This window comes from Heterocephalus glaber, unplaced genomic scaffold, assembly GCF_053883595.1.
Source record: "Heterocephalus glaber isolate CG9 unplaced genomic scaffold, H.glaber_assembly_v1.0 deba00001813, whole genome shotgun sequence".
Classification (NCBI taxonomy): domain Eukaryota; kingdom Metazoa; phylum Chordata; class Mammalia; order Rodentia; family Bathyergidae; genus Heterocephalus; species Heterocephalus glaber.
This window is the reverse complement of record NW_028258484.1, coordinates 1152931-1172253: the sequence shown is the minus strand read 5'-3', so window position 1 is coordinate 1172253 and position 19323 is coordinate 1152931. Positions and strand designations below refer to the sequence as shown.

General features: G+C 41.0%; 1 protein-coding gene across 4 annotated transcripts in view; it reads left to right on the top strand.

Moving 5' to 3' along the window:
• Dhrs7b (dehydrogenase/reductase 7B) overlaps window positions 1–18726 on the top strand; it is a 45221-nt gene extending 26495 nt beyond the window's left edge. Inside the window, exons 3-8 of one of the 4 annotated variants that reach the window (XM_004868743.4) lie at window positions 1689–1798; window positions 11945–12158; window positions 12630–12722; window positions 13190–13252; window positions 15569–15721; window positions 17661–18599. In XM_004868743.4, the coding sequence (XP_004868800.1) occupies window positions 1689–1798; window positions 11945–12158; window positions 12630–12722; window positions 13190–13252; window positions 15569–15721; window positions 17661–17866 (839 nt within the window). In that variant the 3' untranslated portion in view covers window positions 17867–18599. Of the gene's footprint in view, window positions 1–1688; window positions 1799–11941; window positions 12159–12629; window positions 12723–13189; window positions 13253–15568; window positions 15722–17660 lie in introns of all 4 variants that reach the window. The other 3 variants (XM_004868742.4, XM_004868744.4, XM_087203927.1) reach the window with 3 other exon arrangements.
• Window positions 18727–19323: the final 597 nt, after the last annotated feature.

Sequence of the window (19323 nt, the reverse complement as noted above, 5' to 3'; positions counted from 1 at the left end):
AACATAGCACCTTCTTCCCATGACACCTCAGGCCCGAGTCCTGAAAGACACTGGAATTTGGACTCCTTTCCTGTTAACCTTCTAGATTTAAAGAAACTTGACACTTCTGTGAGGGAAGGGCTGTTCAAATCCAACACACACTGTCTGTATCCTCTGACCCTGTCCCCTCCCAGTCAAGCAGGTGATAACCCTGATACCTCACCAAGCCCTTGCAGCATGGCTCCCAGAGATGGAATTACCCTGTAGGGCAAGCTTGGCCCTTTTAGGAGCCAGTAAGACTAAGAAGCCTTAGCCTTCCACTTGACCATCTGGGCCTATAAGATTTGTTCGAGGACCATGTTGTGCCCCACTGGTCAGTCAAGACCCAAGGTGTCCCAAGAGCTTCTCATGCATGTTTGTGGAGACTAGGCCTCAAGTGAGGACAGGTAGTGCTCAGCCCTATTCCCACATGCCAAAGCTTTCATCTGTAATTTTAAGACCATTTTTAAAAGGCAGCTTAGAAATATTAAAATATTAATAAGTAGTAAAAACAAGTACTATTAAAGACAATGCTTCATAGTGCTTTTTATCTGCCCAGTATTATAGGAAGGATTCATTACTTTAACTTATTCAATCATGTACTTCTTCCTGAATTAGGCACTGTTTTATATGCATCTTAAAGAAGAAGAAAATTTTTTGAAAGATAATTTATTGGACATCACAGAACCAGTAAGCATGGGAAGTCAGAGTTGACACAAAAAGTCCCTTTTTTGGACCACTGTGCTTCACTGCTTCTCCAGGGCTGAAAGTTTTCAGGACACTGAACAATAGCTGGAACATGTTTGAGGGTAAAGCAAGCAAGAGACATCCCCTTGGGACTCTGCTGCACCTCACATTCATGGCCCCAGCTTCCTAGACCTCTTCTCACCCCACATTCCCCTAATCACCCCCTTATCCCTGTTCCCCCTTGGCCTCCCCATACCCCACAACATTTTGCTACCTGAATCCCACCCCCAGCCTAGCAAAGCCTTTGGCCTTCCACTTTCTGTCTTAGCATCCTTTGCCCCTCATCCTTTGGGTGCTGTACACATCCTGTTCCCTTTGACTGGAGCACTGTCTGTGAAACAGCCCCTGAGGATCCAGGACTCCAGGGAAAGACACCACACTTTCTCACAGTCTCTGCCCTGATTTTCTGCAGAGCAGCACAAGTCACCTGTGGATCTGTGCTGATTGCTCTTGGGTGGCTTAAGGAGTAAGTCAGAGAGTGCTGGAACACAGACTCCTTGGATAGCAGGTGACAGCCAGGCTTACTTATCCTAGCTCATTGGAATGGGTTCTCTGACTGGCCATTGGGAACATCAGTTGCTGAGCTTCCTCACCTCTGAAAATGAAGGTTATGCTCAGGTTGTTCAAGGTTAAATAAAAGCATCAGGGAAAGTTGTAAGCATCATATGACACACATTTGCCCATCCCTCTTAACCTTGTCTTTGCCTTGTGGTTGTCTCTTGCACCTCCTGTCACTCCTCTGGACAGGAACCCTACCTTGGGCCCTAACTCCCAGCCCCACACTGATCCACAGCACCCACCAGCACATGGGGGTTGCATGAAGAGACAAACCTGCACTGTGCAATGTTGGGAGTCTTTAAATTGTACTGGAGAGAAGCAGCACTGATTGTCTTTGGCTGTCAAGGTTCTTTTCTCTCCCTTAGAATGTGCCAAAGCCTTCTATGCTGCCGGTGCTAAGTTGGTGTTGTGTGGCCGGAATGTGGAGGGCCTCGAGGAACTCGTCAGAGAGCTCACAGCTTTTCGTTCCCCACAGGTAAGCTGGACAAAGTTTCCTGGGGAAGCACTGTAGTCTGCCTCCACAGACCCCTGAGGAGCCAGTGGTGTCCACCTAGTGCTCCTGGTTGTCCATGTGGTCATGCTGTACCAGGAAAGGCAGCAGAGCTCTTCATGAAGTGAGTCCATGGTCTATGTGTGGCTGCCAATCAGCTGTGAGGAAGTCCCCCTTGCAGGAATGCTTCCTCCTTTTTTTACCTGGCTACTCTCTGCTCCTCTTGAGGAGGGGTTGATAGTGCCTAAAATTTTGTTTGTTTTAAAAATTACATATTGATCATTTTAATTATTGATAAATATAAAACTCATAGATATTAAATGCATTTATAATATGGGTAGCAATTAACCCTATCTCCACACAAAACTTTTCTAACATTCCCAACAAAAATTCTGTATGCATTAAACAGTAACTCCCCCTTCCCCCACACCTGGAAACCTGTCTTCTACTTTCTGTCTCCAGGAATTTGCCTGCTCTAGGAACCTCATGTATTTGCCCTTCTGTTTCACCTAGAGCAATATCTTCAAATGTCATCCATGCTGTACTCTATATCAGCATCTCCTTCCTTTTTAAGGCTGAATAAGATGCCATTGTATGTATATACTGTGTATTTATCTACCCATGCATCTGTCCATGAACACTTGAGTGTTTCTACTTTTTGGCTATTATGAATAATCCTACTATGAATATTGGTGTAAAAAGTATTTGAGTTTCTGATTTCAGGTTTTTTTATATATATACCTAAGAGAGGATTTATTAGATAATATGGTAATTTTGTGTTTAACCTTTTGAGGAGCCACCAAACTGCTTTCCACAACAGCTACACCATTTTACATTCCCATCAGCAATATATAGGACTCCAGTTTTTCCATACTTGTTATTTTCTGGGGGTTTTTTGGCTTTTCTAAAACTATACCATTCTCCTAAGAGATGTGAAGTAATATCTCATTGTAGTTTGATTTTAATTTCCCTAATTACAAATGATATTAAGAATCTTTTCATTTGCTTATTAGCTATTTATATATCGTTAGAAATGTCTGTTCAAGCCCTTTGCAGATTTTTTAATCAAGTTGTTTTTTTGTTATTGAGTTTGGGGGTTCTTTATATATTCTGAATATTAATCCCTATCACATATGCAATTTGTAAACATTTCCTTTCTTTTGGTAGATTGCCTTCACTTTCTTGATAATATCCTTAATCCACACATCTTTAATTTGGAGGAAATACAGTTTAATTTTTCCTTTTGTTTGCCTCTACTTTTAGTGTCATACCCACAAAATTGTTGCCAAATCCAGTATCATGAAAATTTTCTCTGGTGTTTTTTTTTCTTGTGAGTTTTATAGTTTTAACTCTTACATTTAGGTCTTTGATTTTATATATGTTATTAGGTAAGGGAATAACTTCGTTCTTTTGCATGTGGATATCTACTTCTAGAACCATGTATTGAAAACTATCACTGAATGGTCTTAGCACCCTTGTCAAAAATCAATTGATATATATTTGAAGGTGTATTTCTGGGCTCTTTATTCTATTCTGTTGGTCTGTATACTTGGCCTAAGTCAGTACTATGCTGTTTTAATTATGTAGGTTTATAATAAGATTATAGAATTAGGGGGATCTGAGGAATTGGACATAACACTTGGAATCTATGAGGTTAAACTCTTTTTTTAGATAGGTAGAATTGGAAACTGTCAAGAAAGCTTATGGTATAGGTAGTAAAGTTGAAGTGGTGTTTGGAAGGTAAATGAGATACAAATTACATTGCTTGGGAAGGATCTTTTTTCCCAAAAAGGTATTATCTTCCATCTGAATAGAATGAATCTAAATACTGCACACTTACAGTTCTAATGTTTAGTGAATTTAATTTCTGGATAATTTCTTTTGAAGTGAAAACCAAATATCTTGTATTTTGCTTTTCTGCTGTGTACTCTAGTCAAAAGTTACACAAGGAGAAATATTTTCTCCTGTTTTTTGTCTTTTTCTTCTTTTGTGCAAGTGCTTAAGGCATATGCTTAGTTAAAGTTGCTCATTTCCAGTCTTGTGTATGTAATCATGTATGACTCATAGATTTTAAATCTTTTAAGTTTTTCGGCATTTTATCTATACACATGCTAAAAAATTACTTCTGTTTGTAACAGAGTAGACATATCATGGAAAAGAGAAATTAAAAGTTACTATTTTGGTTATTGAAATTATGTTGCTAACTAGATCCACAAGAAGGCAAACTTGTAGGATTATTATTTTATAGGAATATTATTTTAAAGTGTCATTTACACATAGTTATTTTGAGCTCTTATTTTCAGAGGAGATTTTTTTTCATAAGAACATATGTCATAAATTCTCTGCACTTCAGAATGATTTAGTGATATCCATTAGTCATGAATTTTGAGAGAAAAGGAAAATACACACTATAAAATAAAAATATAAAATTCTTATGCACAAATAGTGTGACATTCTCATTTGATTAAGATTATATAACTTGAGAGCCAGGGATTTAGCTCAGTGGTTCCGCTGCCTGCTTTGCAAGCTGAAGGATCCGAGTTCGATCCTCGGTACAAAAAAAAAAAAAAAAAAAAAGATTATATAACTTGAGATCTTAAAATTGTGTTTTATATCTTCCATATACTATCACATACAAACACCAAAAAATGTATCTTTTAGGTATAATAGATAATGTGAAATAGGAAGAAAAGGGGCAAAGGGGAAGGGGAAGTGGGAGGGGTAGGGGAAAGGAAAGAAGGGAATGGAATTAATATGAGAAAATGAGAAAAAGGAAATAGTCTTTGTAATTAGGGAGGGATGGAGGGGTGGAAGGGAGGGCAGGGGAAGGGGGAAAAAATAAGAACCAAGAGATTATGTAAAGGTGCATATCTCCAATGATGAATGTCATTATATTGTACACCTAAAGTGTACCAATGAAAGGATATACAAAAAAATATATATATATATATCTTTTAAACTTCAGATTAGCAATCTATCAAATTATCAATTATTGATACTATTAGGATTAGAGTACTTAATTTTTTTGGTAAATGTATACATGCTTTTGTCCCTAACTTTCTGTTTAAAGAAAACTTTTTTTAATTTTGGTGCTTAACTTCTTAAGTCCCATATCCAGAAACTTGGCCTATAAGTTTAGAAAGAACTTTTGTTTTCTTTTTTTGTTCTTAAAAATACTCCAGTTCTACTTTAATGGAATTTATATTATTTACAGAATAGTTATCAGAATCTGTCAATTTAATTGAAAATCTGCAGAATTATTTAAGTTGCCAAAATATGGATTATAGAACCTTCATACTGAAAGATACTTTATTTTACAGTCACAAAAAGTTTGAATCATTTATAGAATTAATTTTCCAAAAAATTTTCCAAAAATACAAGTTTCAAAGTCAGGAAGTGTATTTCAGCTGTGTTCTTTTCCAGGATTGTTTTGGCTATTCAAGGCCCATTGCAATCTCATATGAATTCTGAGATTTTTTTTTTTTTCTATTTCTGCAAAAATTGCCACTGGGATTGTGATGGGAATTACATTGAGCCATTAGATCATTTTGGGTAGTATTGTCAAATTAACACCATTAAGTCTTCCTGTATATGAATATGATTGTCTTCCCATGTATTTATGTTATCTTTAATTTCTATCAGCAGTGTCTTATAGTCTCCAGCATGCAAATCTTTTACCTCCTTGGTTAGATTTATTTCTAAATATTTAATTATTTTAACTTCTATTTTGAATGGAGTTGCTTTCCTAATTTCCTTTTCAAATTATGCATTGCCCCTGTATTGAAACACAGCTGATTTTTATGTGTTGGTCTTCTACCCTGCAGCTCTGTAGAGTTTGTTAGTTAGCTCTCTTTTTTTGTTTAATGTATATGCAGGTTTTATTTTACCTAAATATCCTAATATAACTCCTAGGATATAATGTGTTTTTCTTTTTGTTAGTTAGCTCTTAATAGCGTTCATGGATTTGTTGAGATTTTCTAACAGTAGAATTATGTCATCTGCAAACAGAGATAGTTTTACTTCTTCCTTTCCAATTTGGGTGGCTTTTCTTTCTTTACCTTGTCTAACTGCTCTAGTTAGAACACCATTGATTAACAGCAGTGAAAGCGGGCACCCTTGTCTTTTTCTTAACCTGAGCAGAAAGTGTTCAGTCTTTTACCATTGAATATGATGTTACCTCTGAGATTTTCATGAACATCCTTTGCCATGTTGATGAATTTCCCCTCCATTCTTATTAAATGTTTTTAATCATGGAAAGATGATAGATGTCAGACCTCATTTCTGCATCAATTGATTATGTGTATTTTCTTCTATCATTCTATTAATGTGATTTATTACATTGCTGATTTTCTGATATTGAACCACCCATGCATTCCTGGGGACAAATGCCCTTTTGTTGAATAATCCTTTAAATATGCTGAATTCAATTTGCTAATATTTTGTTGGGGATTTTTGCTTCTAGATTCATAAGGGATATTGGTCTATCATTTTCTTGTGATGTTTTTATCTAGCTTTGATAAAAAAAATAATGTTGGGCTTGTAGAATAAATTAAGAGCTTTCTCTTCTTCAGTTTTTTGGAAGAGTATTAGAATGATGGCTGTTTCCCCTCCTCCTCCCCATACTGGGAATCCAACTCAGGACCTTGCACTTGCCAGGCAGGTGCAGTGCCTGCTAAGCTACATCCCTGGCCCTTGTTTCTTCTTGAACATTTGGTAGAATTCACATGAGGCTAACTGGTCCAGAACTTAATCTTTTTTGACTACTGATTCAATCTCTTAACCCGTTTTAAGTTTACTGAGATTTCTATTTTATTTTCTTGAGTCAGTTTATGTAATTTGTGTGTTCCAAGGAATCTGTCGATTTTTTCTAGGCTATCTAATTTGTTGACTTATTATCCATAGTGTTGTTATAATCTTTTTAAAAAATATTGATCCCCACCACCACCACTGGGGCTTGAACCCAGGGGAGTATTGCGATATATCCTTGGACCTTTTTCTTAAAAAAAAAAAAAAAAAAAATGTAACCAGGATCTTACTGAGTTGCTCAGGTTGGCCTCAGAAGTCCTCCTGCCTTGCCTCTCAAGAAGCAGGGATTATAGGCATGCACTACTATGTCCAGCTTTTTATTATCTGACAATTTTTTTAATCTCCGAAAGATCAGCAGCAATGACCTCACTTTAATTATTTGTATCTCTTTTTTTCTTTATGAGTCTAGCTCAGATTTTTCAATTTCACTGTTTTTTTTCTTCTAAATAAGAGTCAACTTTTAGTTTCATTGATGTTCTCTATTGTCTGTTTTATACCTGCCCTAATTATTGTTATTTTCTTCCTCTGCTAGCTTTAAAACTGTTTAGTGTGCACTTGAGAAGAATGTGTGTTCTGCTCTTGTTGGGTGAAGAGTTGTACATCTCTCTCAGGCCTCACTGGATTATAGTGTTGTATAAGTCTTCTCTTTCCTTATTGATCTTCTGTCTGGTTGTTCCTTCCCTTGTTGAAAATAGGTACATTAGCTTTCCATCACTATGAAAAAAATATCTGAGAAAACCAACTTAAAAGGAGGAAAAGTTTATTTTGACTCAGTTTCTGAGGTTTCACTTAGTAGTTACTTAGCTCTATTGCCTTTCAGCCTATGGCAAGGCAGCACATCAAGGAGAGGAGAGTGTGAAGGGAACTGCTAGCCTCAGGGTGTTTGTAAAGCAAAGCCAGGGAGCTGAAGGGGCCAGAGAGCTGAAGGGGCTGGGATTCTACTGTCTGTCCCCTCCAAGGCCACACAAGCTATGAGCTAGCTTCCTTCCACTTGGCCCCACCTCTGCAAGAGTCCATCTTCCATTATAGTGCCACAGGCCTGGGACCAAGCCTTTAGCTTAAGGACCTTTGAGAGACATTTAAAATCCAAACCAGCCGGGCGTGGTGGCACACACCTGTAATCCCAGCACTTGGGAGGCTGAGGCAGGATGATCACTGTGAGTTGGAAGCCAGCCTGAACTACATAGCCAGACCCTGTTTCAAAATAAATAAATACATACAATACATACATACATACATACATACATACCAGACCATATCAGTATGGTATTGAAGTATCAAAATATTAATGTTTCTTCCTAGTAGTTTTGCTTCATATATTTGGAGGGCCTGCCACTAGCTACATAAATGTTTATAATTTCTTGTATTTTCTTGTCATAATGAACTTTTATTGTTATATAATATCCTTCTCCGTGACCCTTTTTTATTTAAAGTCTGTTTTGTCTGATAGTATAGCCATCCCAACTCTCTTTGGTTATTATTTGCATGGAATATCTTTTTTCATCCTTTTACTTTATACTTATTTGTGCTTTTGAGACGGTCTCACTGTGTATTTCAAGTTGGCCTCAAGCTCATGATGATCCTCTTGATTCAGCCTCATGAGTTCTGGGATTACAGGCGTGTGCCACGATCCCTGGCTAAAATGAGTCTTTTTATAGACAACATATTGTTGGATCATTTTTTAAAAGTCCATTCTGACAATCTCTGTTATTTGACTAGAGTTTAATCTATTTGCACTTAAAGTAATTACCGATGAGAGACCTACTAGTATTTTACTGTTTTAGCTCTTTTATTCCTGTTATAGTTTATATTTAAATGTTCCCCCCAAAGCCTCATGTGCTCATAGGTGGACCTTTTGGGAAGTGATTGGATCATTGGGGCGTGATACTCATCAGTGGAGTGGTCTACTGATGAGTTATACCTAAATGTGATGTTGGGAGGTGAAGCCAGGTTGGAGGAAGTGGGTCACTAGGGGCCTGGCCTGGATGGGTATAGCTGCCTCCCTCCTCCTTTGAGCTCTTCCTCCTTCCTACTATCATGCCATGAGCTGTTTCTCCTCTACAATGACCCTCTGCCTTGGAGCCAGCCAAATATGGACTGAAACCTCTACAAACTGTAAGCCAAAATAAACCTTTCTTCCTTTAATTTCTAGGTGTTGCATATTGTGTCCCAGAGATGAGGAAAGACAGTCCTTCATTTCTTCTTTTCCTGACTTCTTTGTTTATTTGATATTTTGTAGTGAAACACTTTGATTCCCTTCTCTTATTTTTATATGTATGTTTTCTTTGTGGTTACCATGGGGATTACTTTTTTTTTTCTTGAGACAGTGTATTGCTATGTAGCCCAGGCTATCCTCAAACTCACAGTGATCCTCTTGCCTCAGTCTCCTAAGGGCTGGGCTGGGATTACAGGCATGTGCCTCCATGTCTGGCTGACATGGAGATTACATTTAATATCCTAAAGTTATAACACTGATTTAAATTTATATCAACTTCAGTAGCATACAAAAACTCTGCCCCCATGTAATCCCCCCTTTCTGATATTTATGTCACAGATTAAATATTCCTATAATGTTTGCCTGGTAACAAATTAATAATAGTTTTTATTCATTTGTCTTCTTAATTATGTAGAACCCAAAAGGTAGATTTATAAACCAAAATTGTAGTAATAATAGCCATTATAACTGCCCATGTATTACTGGAGATCTACTTATTCCTTTGACTTTGAGTTACTGTCCAGCAGTTTTTCATTTCAAACCTGAAGGATTCCCCTAGGATTTTTTGCAGAACAGGCCTAATGACATTGAACTCCCTCAGCTTTTGTTTATCTGGAAATATCTTTATTTTTCTCTCATTTTTGAAGGACAGTTGTATAGATGCAGACTTCTTGGTTGATAGTGCTTTTCTTTCATTACTTTGAATATATAAATCCACTGCCTTTTGGTCTTCAAGATTTCTGATGAGAAGTCAACTGATAATCTTTTGTTTTGTTTTGTTTTGTTTTTGGGTCCGGGGATCGAACTGGGGTCCTTGCACTTGTGCAGCAGGCGGCGAAACCACTGAGCTAAATCCCCAGCCCTCAACTGATAATCTTAATGAGGATTCCTTTTATATGAAGAGTTCCCTTCTCTCTTGCTGTTTTCAAGATTCCTTTTGTCTTTCAATAGTTTGATTATAATTTGTCTCAATGTGGTCTCTGAGTTTATTCTACTTGGTGCTGTGCTTCTTGGATGTGTAGGTTCATGCATGTCTCATCAAAGCTGGGAGGTTTTTAGCCATCAAGATATTCTCTCTACCTCTATCTCTTTCTCTCTCCTTAGAAATCCACAGTGTGTATGTTGGTCTGCTTGATGGAGTGACATTTACCTTTAGGTACACTGTTTACTTTTCTTCATTCTTTTTTCTTTGTTCCTCAGATATGATAATTTCATTTTTCGTTAAGTTCACTAATTCTTCAGTGTGCTTGTTTGCTTTTCCCTGTATATCTTATTTCACTTATTGTACTGTTCAGCTCCAGATCTTTCAATTTATATTCCCATTTTTAATAGTTTCCTGGTTTTGTCCATGTCTCCTTACTCTTTGAGCATAGTGGACAGTCTTTTTTTAAATTTTTACTTGGTGGTACTGGGAATTGAACCCAGAACCTTTACATGAGCTACAGCCCCAGCCCTTTAAAAATATATATATTTTGAGAATCTTACTAAGTTGCTCAGGTGGGACTCGAATTTTCAGTCCTCTTGCCTCAGTGTCCCAATGTGCTGAGATTACAGGTATGTGCCAGCACGTCAGTCTTTTTAATATCTCTGTCTAGTAAGTCCAGTATTTCTTTGAGTATATTTTTTGAAATTTATTTGTATTTTTGAATGTCCATAAAACAGTCACAGGTCCTTTGTAGGGAACGGGAAGGGGATGTTACCAGAACCTCTGCAGTGAGTCCTGGTCTCCTGCGAGCCACGGCAGCACATGGCGAATTACAGGACAGGTAGACAAATGAGACTGAGAAGAAGCGGAGCTTTGAGTCTGATCACTGCTGCTCAGGGCAGCAAAGACAAAAGCCCCCAGCTTACTGCACCTTTTATTCAGGACATCGGGAGAAACAAAGGTAACAAATGGCTTGCAGAGAGTTCAGTACATCTGCGTAAACAGGATGGTAAAGGTCCAAGAATAATGAGGAACTGAGTGGATGTTTTGTTCCTCCCAGGATGTTTTCAGCTCCCAGGATGTTTCTTGTCCTGGAGAATCACAGCATCACCGGATCATTGAGGTCTCAGTTGTGACAGGAGGCCAAAATGCAATTATGTCTCCAAATTCCATAGCTGGGCTGTAGGCAGGAGAACTAGGCTAACCAAATGATTTTTCCCTAAAATTATGTAGCATTGCTCCCAACAGTCCTTAAATTAGAAGTTGCCTCCACTGCAAGGTACAAGCTGCTGTAGCTGGTAGTAACTCAAACAATGCCAACCAGCGGGGCAGTGGTAGTGGAGCTGCTAGGTATCAGTAAGCTAACGGGTGAAATCTACCAAAATTACTGCAGTTTACCAGCAAACACTCCCCTGGAAGTTACAAGCATTCAGGTAAATTCCACCATTCCATAAGGGTCCCTTCAGAGAGTTTCTGCGAGTATATCTTTGGTGCTTCCTGCTTATTCTGCCATCTTCTCTGACTTCATCCCACTCATCTTCTTGGTGTCTTTTTAGCCTCACTTCTGTGGGGAAGCCCTCCAAGTTACATTGCTCAATTACTTATTTCTCTAGCACCCTTTTCTTCTTCATAGCATTCTTTACAGTTATAGAACTATAGAACCTGTCTTCTCCATTAGACTGTGTGCTTCAGAGGGACAGGAACCTTGTCTTTCTGCTACATCCCAGTCCCTGGCACACAGGAGATATGTAAATAATATTCCATGAACAAATGACTACAAGTAACATACCTTGAGAAAGACAGCAACACACACACACACTGCTGCTTAAGGTAGTAACAATGGACAACACAGAGCAGTGTGGGGAGATGTAACTAATAGCTCCTATGATAATCTACAGCAGGCCATGCAATCCATGACCCTGCTCTGGGCAGCTTACAGTCTGTCTAATGAAGCTGAGAGAGGCCCCAGGTCACTTCTTATAGGGTGCCGTCCTTTTCAGTTCAGGAGAACAGTTGCCCAGGTAGGTATGATGACAGTAGGCAGGAACCCTGTAGGCTTCATCTCTTGGGAAGAAGATTACTGCATCATGTGTCATTTCATGCCCAGTGGGCCATTCCAAGAACTCTGAAAAGCAGGGACACATCACTCAGGAAGTGCATTTGTGTCTGTTGTTTTGACCAGAAGCAGACACACAAGCCCTACACAGTGACCTTCGACCTCACAGACCCTAGGGCTGTCATGGCTGCAGGAGCTGAGATCCTGCAGTGCTTTGGCTATGTGGACATCCTCATCAATAATGCTGGCATTAGCTACCGTGGGGCCATCATGGACACCACAGTGGATGTGGACAAGAAGGTTATGGAGACAAACTACTTTGGCCCTGTTGCTTTAACAAAAGGTAACAATCTTGGGTTAAAAGAGAAAAGGCACTGATGTGTTGGCATTCTTTTTGTCTCAGTCGATTCCATTTTGGTTAGATCTTGCCTGTCCCTGTCTGCTGTTATACCATACAGGGGTTATGGTCATTACAATTTGGGTGTTTTTCCCCCTCAGGCCTTTATCTATATTTTATGTGCATTATTCTCACACATTAGGGTCTCTGCAGTGCAGCCTCATTTGCACAGCATTGCCTGTATCTTTCCCATGATGTCTGCAAACCTTGACAATGTGGGAATGTTTTGATGCTGGGCACAGACATCAGTCCAGGGGACAGTCTTCCATAGAACAAAGGTGCTGTGCTGACTACTTAGCTAGGCTGTTTGTCGGCTCCCCCTGCCTCCTTCCCCTTCTGCATGGTTGTCATCAAGGGGCTGTCACTTCCCATGGCTGGGAGAACAGTGCCATCTACATCACTGCATTCTCCCTTCAGCGCTCCTGCCATCCATGATCAAGAGGAGGCGAGGCCACATCGTCACCATCAGCAGTGTCCAAGGAAAAATTAGCATTCCTTTCCGATCAGCCTGTGAGTACTTTCTTCTCCCTCCCTCATCTGGAATGATTTTCTTTATTTTTCTGATTATAAAAATGTTTACTTCCAGAATTAAGATATTGACAAAATACCTTTTACAGAATGTGAAGGAACCACAGAATGTGAACATGGTTTTCTGGAGCTACATGTCTCAGTTCAGATCCCAGCTTTATTCCTTACCCACTGTGTGACCTTGGGCAAGAATCTTCCCCATTCTGTGCCCACCCTTGTTTTCAAGTAAGAGACGAAATTAAACCTACTGACTTGCCTTCCAGTTCATACATACATCTCCACAAAGGAGAGTGTCTATGCCACAATCTAAGATATCATTTCATCCATCTCTCTACCTCTGCGTCACATCAGCAAGCATACAGAGTATAATTTCTGCTTTTTAAAAGATTTTAAAGGAAATTTCATAAACCATCTTGTCACTTTCTTTGCTGCAACCTCTGAAAGGAAAGACTTGGGACAGCCTCATCTGCTCTCACCCCTCAAGGCCCAGACACAGCCCTGTCAGGAAGAAGGTGGGTGGCTAAGCTCTTTCAGAGTGTTGAAAGGATAGTGACACTCCAATTCAATAATGTGTAACCAAACATCTGAACAAAAGTTTATGCTTTTCCCCAAGATCTGAGTCCCTGTTCTGCCTGTTAGCTCTGGTCACATGTCTGTGGACCTGAACTGACTCCGTTTCCTTCCTTCTCCATGAGACTTACACTCATCAGAACACTTCCCAGGGCTGGTCTAAAAGATGAAATGAGATAGCTGGAGATGTCCTCTATAAATTGAAAAGAATTGTATCCATATTTATCTCTAAGGTTTCTCTGTTTGTTCATATTCTATTTCAGCCCTGCTCAAACAGGATAGTAACTTAAGCCTGCTCAAGAGGTTCAGAAAACAAAACAAAAAAAAACAAAAACAAAAATAAAAACAACTATATGAAATCACAAATGATAAAGCAACTAAGGTAAAACATTAACAATAGGTAAATCAGCATAAAGGGCATACAGAGTTCTTTGTACTACATTATTTCCACATTTTACTTTGGTTTAACCCCACTGGCTTTTACACTCTTAACAGCTTGCTGACTTCAGTAGGTGCCATGATTGGTCTGATAGTGTACACCAGTGGTGGGGAACCTATGGCATGTGTGCCACAACGGGCTGTTTGTATCATTGAAAGCTCTAAAAGGTTCACCATCACTGCTGTATAGTAACCAGACTGAATGAGTGGCTGTGCCTTCTGGGTGAGTGAATTAACCCAGATCGGCAACAGCCTTCTCATCTATAAGCCAAGGGAACAGCCTCATCTTCACACTACTGCTGAGAGGCCATGTCAGATCATCCACGCACAGAGGGGGCAGGTGATGGTGACAGCAGTGAGGGCTTGGCCCAGCTCATCCTTGCTAAGCACCTGCAGCCTAAGAGATCAGAGGAGACCCAGCCACCAGTGTGTATCCTATTGTGGAGACCAGGGTGACCCATTCTTCCCCATCCTCTGGGCTGGGCTGGCCCTGGAATCACAGCCAACAGCCATATTCTCTCCACCCACAATTCCCCCATGACCAGTTTCTTCTGTGATTTGCTGTGCCATTTCCTGGCTTTTTCCCTTCCTGTTTTCTTGACTGATGGGTGATGCACTTTTTTTACTAAGACTAAAAACATTTAGGATTCTGAACTAGAGAAAACTGATTTTCTGTGAAGATGTTGGTATACTTCCCAAGGATGTCCCTTCAGGGTCCCTGTGTCCCCGCACTACTTTTCACTGGCTTGTGGAGCTGTTGCTGAGGAGCACAGGTGATTCTGTCTCTTGTAGGTAGAGTAAGCTCTGTGGCTCTTCCAGATGAAAGTTACTGTCCAGAAGTTTGCCAGGGGAAGTGTTTAAGAAGCTAGGCATGGATTTTATGCACATGTATGTGCAAGGATCCTCACTCATAGCATGTTCTACAGTGGCAAAAGCTGGAAATAGCCCTTGAGGTCCATTGATAGGACCAGTCCTGTCACCTAGTAACCCCAGGAGAAGACTGGGCAGCCAGAGCCAGATGAAATGAGACAACCTGAGATGTTGTTTGTGGTAGGTATGTAGGGTTGGCAGGGAAGGAGTCTGTACTGCCTGTGCCTGGTGAAGAAAACTACTTGTAGGAACAATGGGAACTGTGCTCCCATTCCAATAAAAAAAAATACTACTTCTATGTAAAATCATGTGTGAACACATAAAATAAAAAGTCTGAGAAACAGCATTGGTAACTTCTGAGATCAGAATTGAAAACAGAAGGATTTTCACTTTTTTACCTTATGGTGTATACTATTTTGAATTTTTTACTCAGTAGGCAGTAACTTTTTTTTTTTTGGTACCAGGGATCGAACTCGGGACCTTGCACTTGCAAGGCAGGCGCCAGAACCACCGAGCTAAATCCGTGTCCCTTTTTTTAACTTTTAATGTGGAATATTTCACACTTAAAGAAAAGTTGTAGAAACAGCAGAAACAATTCCCATGTGACTTACATGTGGATTCCCCATTTTACCTCTTCCCTATTTGCTTTAGCATATTGTGTGTGTGTGTGTGTGTGTGTGCGCGCGCATGTGTGTGCACACTCGCATTTTCTTTCTAAGCTGTGTGAAAGGGGGCTCGGTACACAATGCTCCTTTCCTCCTTACTATTTCAATGTTTTCTGAGAACAAGGACATAGTGCACTTTTCAAAACCAAGAATGAACATTGCTATAATGCTATACTCTTAAATGGTAAAACCAGGTTTGAAAGAGAGACAGTGAATGGAAATAAATAGGTAGGCTTTGGGCCTTGCCCACCCCACTGCCCTCACTGCCTCTTTCCACTGTTGCAGATGCAGCCTCCAAGCATGCAACCCAGGCATTCTTTGACTGCCTGCGTGCTGAAATGGAACAGGATGAAATCAAGGTGACTGTCATCAGCCCTGGCTATATCCGCACCAACCTCTCTGTAAATGCTGTCACCAGTGATGGGTCCAGATATGGAGGTACGGCAGGGTTCTTTTTCTCCTATGAAAAGCTATTGGAAGTGAGGTGTGGTGGCACATACCTGTAATCCCAGCACTTGGGAGGCTAAGGCAGAAGGATCACAGGCAGAAGGCAAGCCTGAACTACATCTCGAGACCCTGTCTCCAAACAAAGCAAAATTTTAAAAAAAGAAAAAAAGAAAAGCTATTGGGCAGCCACAGTGGGACATACTTCTTTTACCCCGGTGATTCTTCAGTCATTTTCATTTGGAAGAGAATTTTTTAAACTAAAAATCTTCACATTCGTTATAAATACAGACTCTTGCATAATCTTCACTTAACTCCACAAAGAGCCTGGGTTGAGGACTTTGGGGCATAGAAAGGAAATCTTTAGGCTGAAATGCCACCAAACTTCATCTAACCCATTCCCAAATCCCAAGATCCACGAAGTATTGTCATGATCAGGCCTAAGTGAATCAACCTCATGACAAGTGGGAAGGTTTGGCCTGAATAGTCCCTTCCCATATGTTATGACTGATTTCAGGGCTGGTCTTCCAGGTGAGTCAATGTGGGGCAGCAGTTTTGGTCTGAGCTAACCTGCAGTTGCTACTTATGGGCTGAAGTCCTGGCCTATCCCATCCCAGCATGCAGACACAGGCTATTTCGGGTCAGTTGTCCCACAAGTGCCTCATTTTGGCACAGACCTGCCTGCCTCTCTAGTACTGTCCTGCTGCTCTGGATGTGATCTCTGTGGGTCTGTGCTAAAGCATTGGCCAAGGGCCCACTCATTGGTCATATACCCACCCTGCTGGGCCTGAACCAAGACTTCCCTGTCCTGGTTGGCATCTGCTCTCTCACATAACAAGTCTCCCCATGGCAGAAGCCACACACAGGCAAGAGCTTCATACCTATTTATCCCTAGAAGATAGATACTGCTTTAAAAATTGTCTCTGGCATTTAAAAATAAATAAGCAACAATCGAAATTCCCCATCCTTCTGCAGTAACACATGAGAACAGACCCAGTGAGGGAGCTCAGGCAGTGTGGACAGCTTATGGATGGTTTCACATGGCATGTGCCCATGGCCTGTCTCCTGCACCTGCTTACTGCTCCTACTTTGCCAGCAAAATGTGAGATCACTAGTGAAAAAGGAACATCAGTTACTGTCATACACTTCCTAAACTCTACCATCTCCCTCCTTCCCTCCAACACCTAAAGCAAACTACAAGATTTCTTCCTGGCTTATCCAGATAACAGGACTTTGGGAGCTAGGGCATCTGTCTACTTCTGTGAGCTGATAGTGCATGTAGGGGTCAGACAGTCCTTCCCATCTCCTATCTGGTAGCCCTGAAGCTAAGCCATCCCAGGCAAATTATATGTATAACATCGCTTAGTCATTGGTTGTTCGAAGATGCAAAAGTTTCCCAGGTCAGGAAGCTCAGATGTGTGAGGAGCTCTGAGACCTTACTTGGGCTGGCCTTCTGCTTTCACCATAGACCACCAGATGGACTCACTGTGGTTCCAAGCAGAGTAGGCTCTCCAGTCCTCACCCCATATCTCCCTCACCCCCACTTACCTACTTGGAACTGTGAATGGTTCCTCAGAACATAAAATCATCAGGGTCTGGCACTGTGGCACACATCTATAATCCTAGCACTCTGGGTGGCTGAGGAAGGAGGATCACAAGCTCAAGCTGAACCTGGGCAATTTAGCAAGACTCTGTCTCAAAATTCTAAAAACTAAAAAAGGGCTGGGGATGTAACTAAGTGCAAAGGTCCTGGGTTCAATTCCCAATAGTGGGGATGCGGGGGGGGGGCTAAGAATATCAGATGCTTCTGCTTCCTGACAGACTAGGAAGAGCTCCCCAGTAGGGAGTGCAGCAAGCTAACCTAATTGCTCGTGTCAGCTCAGATCAAGAGTGGGACCTCTGCTTCCAAGTTCATGTGTTTCTTTTATTTTAGCTATGGACAGAAACACAGCCCAGGGCCGGAGCCCTGCAGAGGTGGCCCAGGATGTTCTTGCTGCTGTGGGGAAGAAGAAGAAAGATGTGATCCTGGCTGACTGGGTGCCTTCCTTGGCCATTTATCTTCGAAATCTGGCTCCTGGGCTCTTCTTTAGCATCATGGCCTCCAGGGCCAGGAAAGAGCAGAAATCCAAGAACTCCTAATGTGGATCAGAGCTGGGGCTGAGAAGCAACAACTTCCTGGGCTTGGTTGCTCTACAAGGGACAACTTCATTTGTGGCTCGGCCCCTGCCCCTGGAGAGCAGGACAAACCAGGCAACAAGCTTCTTCCCAAGATGAGGGGTAAATGCATGAGGAATAAATGTGGAGCAGGGTTTAAACTAATTACAAATTAAATGACTGGAACAGTAAGTCATAGTCTTCAAGGGCTAGAGGAACCACATGTCCTTTGAATTCCAGCCCCACCAACTCCTAGAAATGGCTCAACTATTCTTATATTTGACTTATCCAAGACCATCTCCCTGATTGTTTTGGCACAGAGACAACCTCCAGTGCTTGAGGGTGAAGGGTGTAGCTTCAGAAACTCATATGTTTCCAGGGCCCTGTGATGGCTCATTGAGCATAGAAGCCAGGCTAGTGTGTGGTGGCTTATTTGGTATATCCCAAGTAATGTCAACTCTAGCACCAACAGGAGTTCCTCACGTTCCTTCGGACTCTCAGTGTATCCATGTAAGATGTTAGGCACCCCTTCAAGCAGAAGATTAAATTATTAAAGAGACACCAGCCAAATGGAGAGACCCCTGATGGCCCCAGATACCCTAGAACACGAAGCCCTGGGAGATGAGTCTAAAACACCCCTGGTCTCCTGGTGGAAAGAGTACCTTAAATGGGAACTAGTTGGAACATCTGCCTTTCTATTAAAAATACGTGGTTGAGATTCACTGAGTAGGTCAACTTCATTTCTGAGGTTTTAGAAATTTTTCCTACTACTGAAACTGAATATTGGAATAGTAGTTCCATTGTAGATGTCCCCAAATTTGGAATAAAAATCACCTAGTCTGTCATGTTGACATCTTGCACTGTATCCCAACTCTAGCCATGTCAAGCTTCTATTTTAAACAGCTGCCCCCAAAAGATGATAAAAATAGCTACAACAGTCTAGGGTTAGGGAATCAGAGGCTTTCCAGTTTCCTGGGAGTAGGAGGACCTGTAGGTGATTAGATCTGCTCCAGGTCACAGTAGTACACCCTGGACAGATCCAGGAACCTCTGGTGAAATGCAAATACAAATGATGGGTGCTGCTTCATTTTCCACGTAAATCATCTGCACCTGTCCTGGCTTGGGAGAAAGGGCTTCTCAGTGTTCACAGTAGATCCCAGTACCAGAGTCACTGGAGCCAAGGTGGCAGCAACTGTTCTAGACTTCTAGAGCTTCCTTCCAACCTCCCCACCCCCAACCCAGGTTGAATGAGGCTGCCCAGCACCAGCAGGCTACCAGTGGCTGGTAGCAAAATGACTCTCTTCCTCTAAAAAGAACAGAATATCTCTCCTTAGACACTTGATGACTGGCATGTGCAAAAAGGCCTATATCCATCTGTTGACCTTTCCTCTCCATTAAATAAAATGGTCAACCCTGATGGATATACTACACTACAAGCTTAC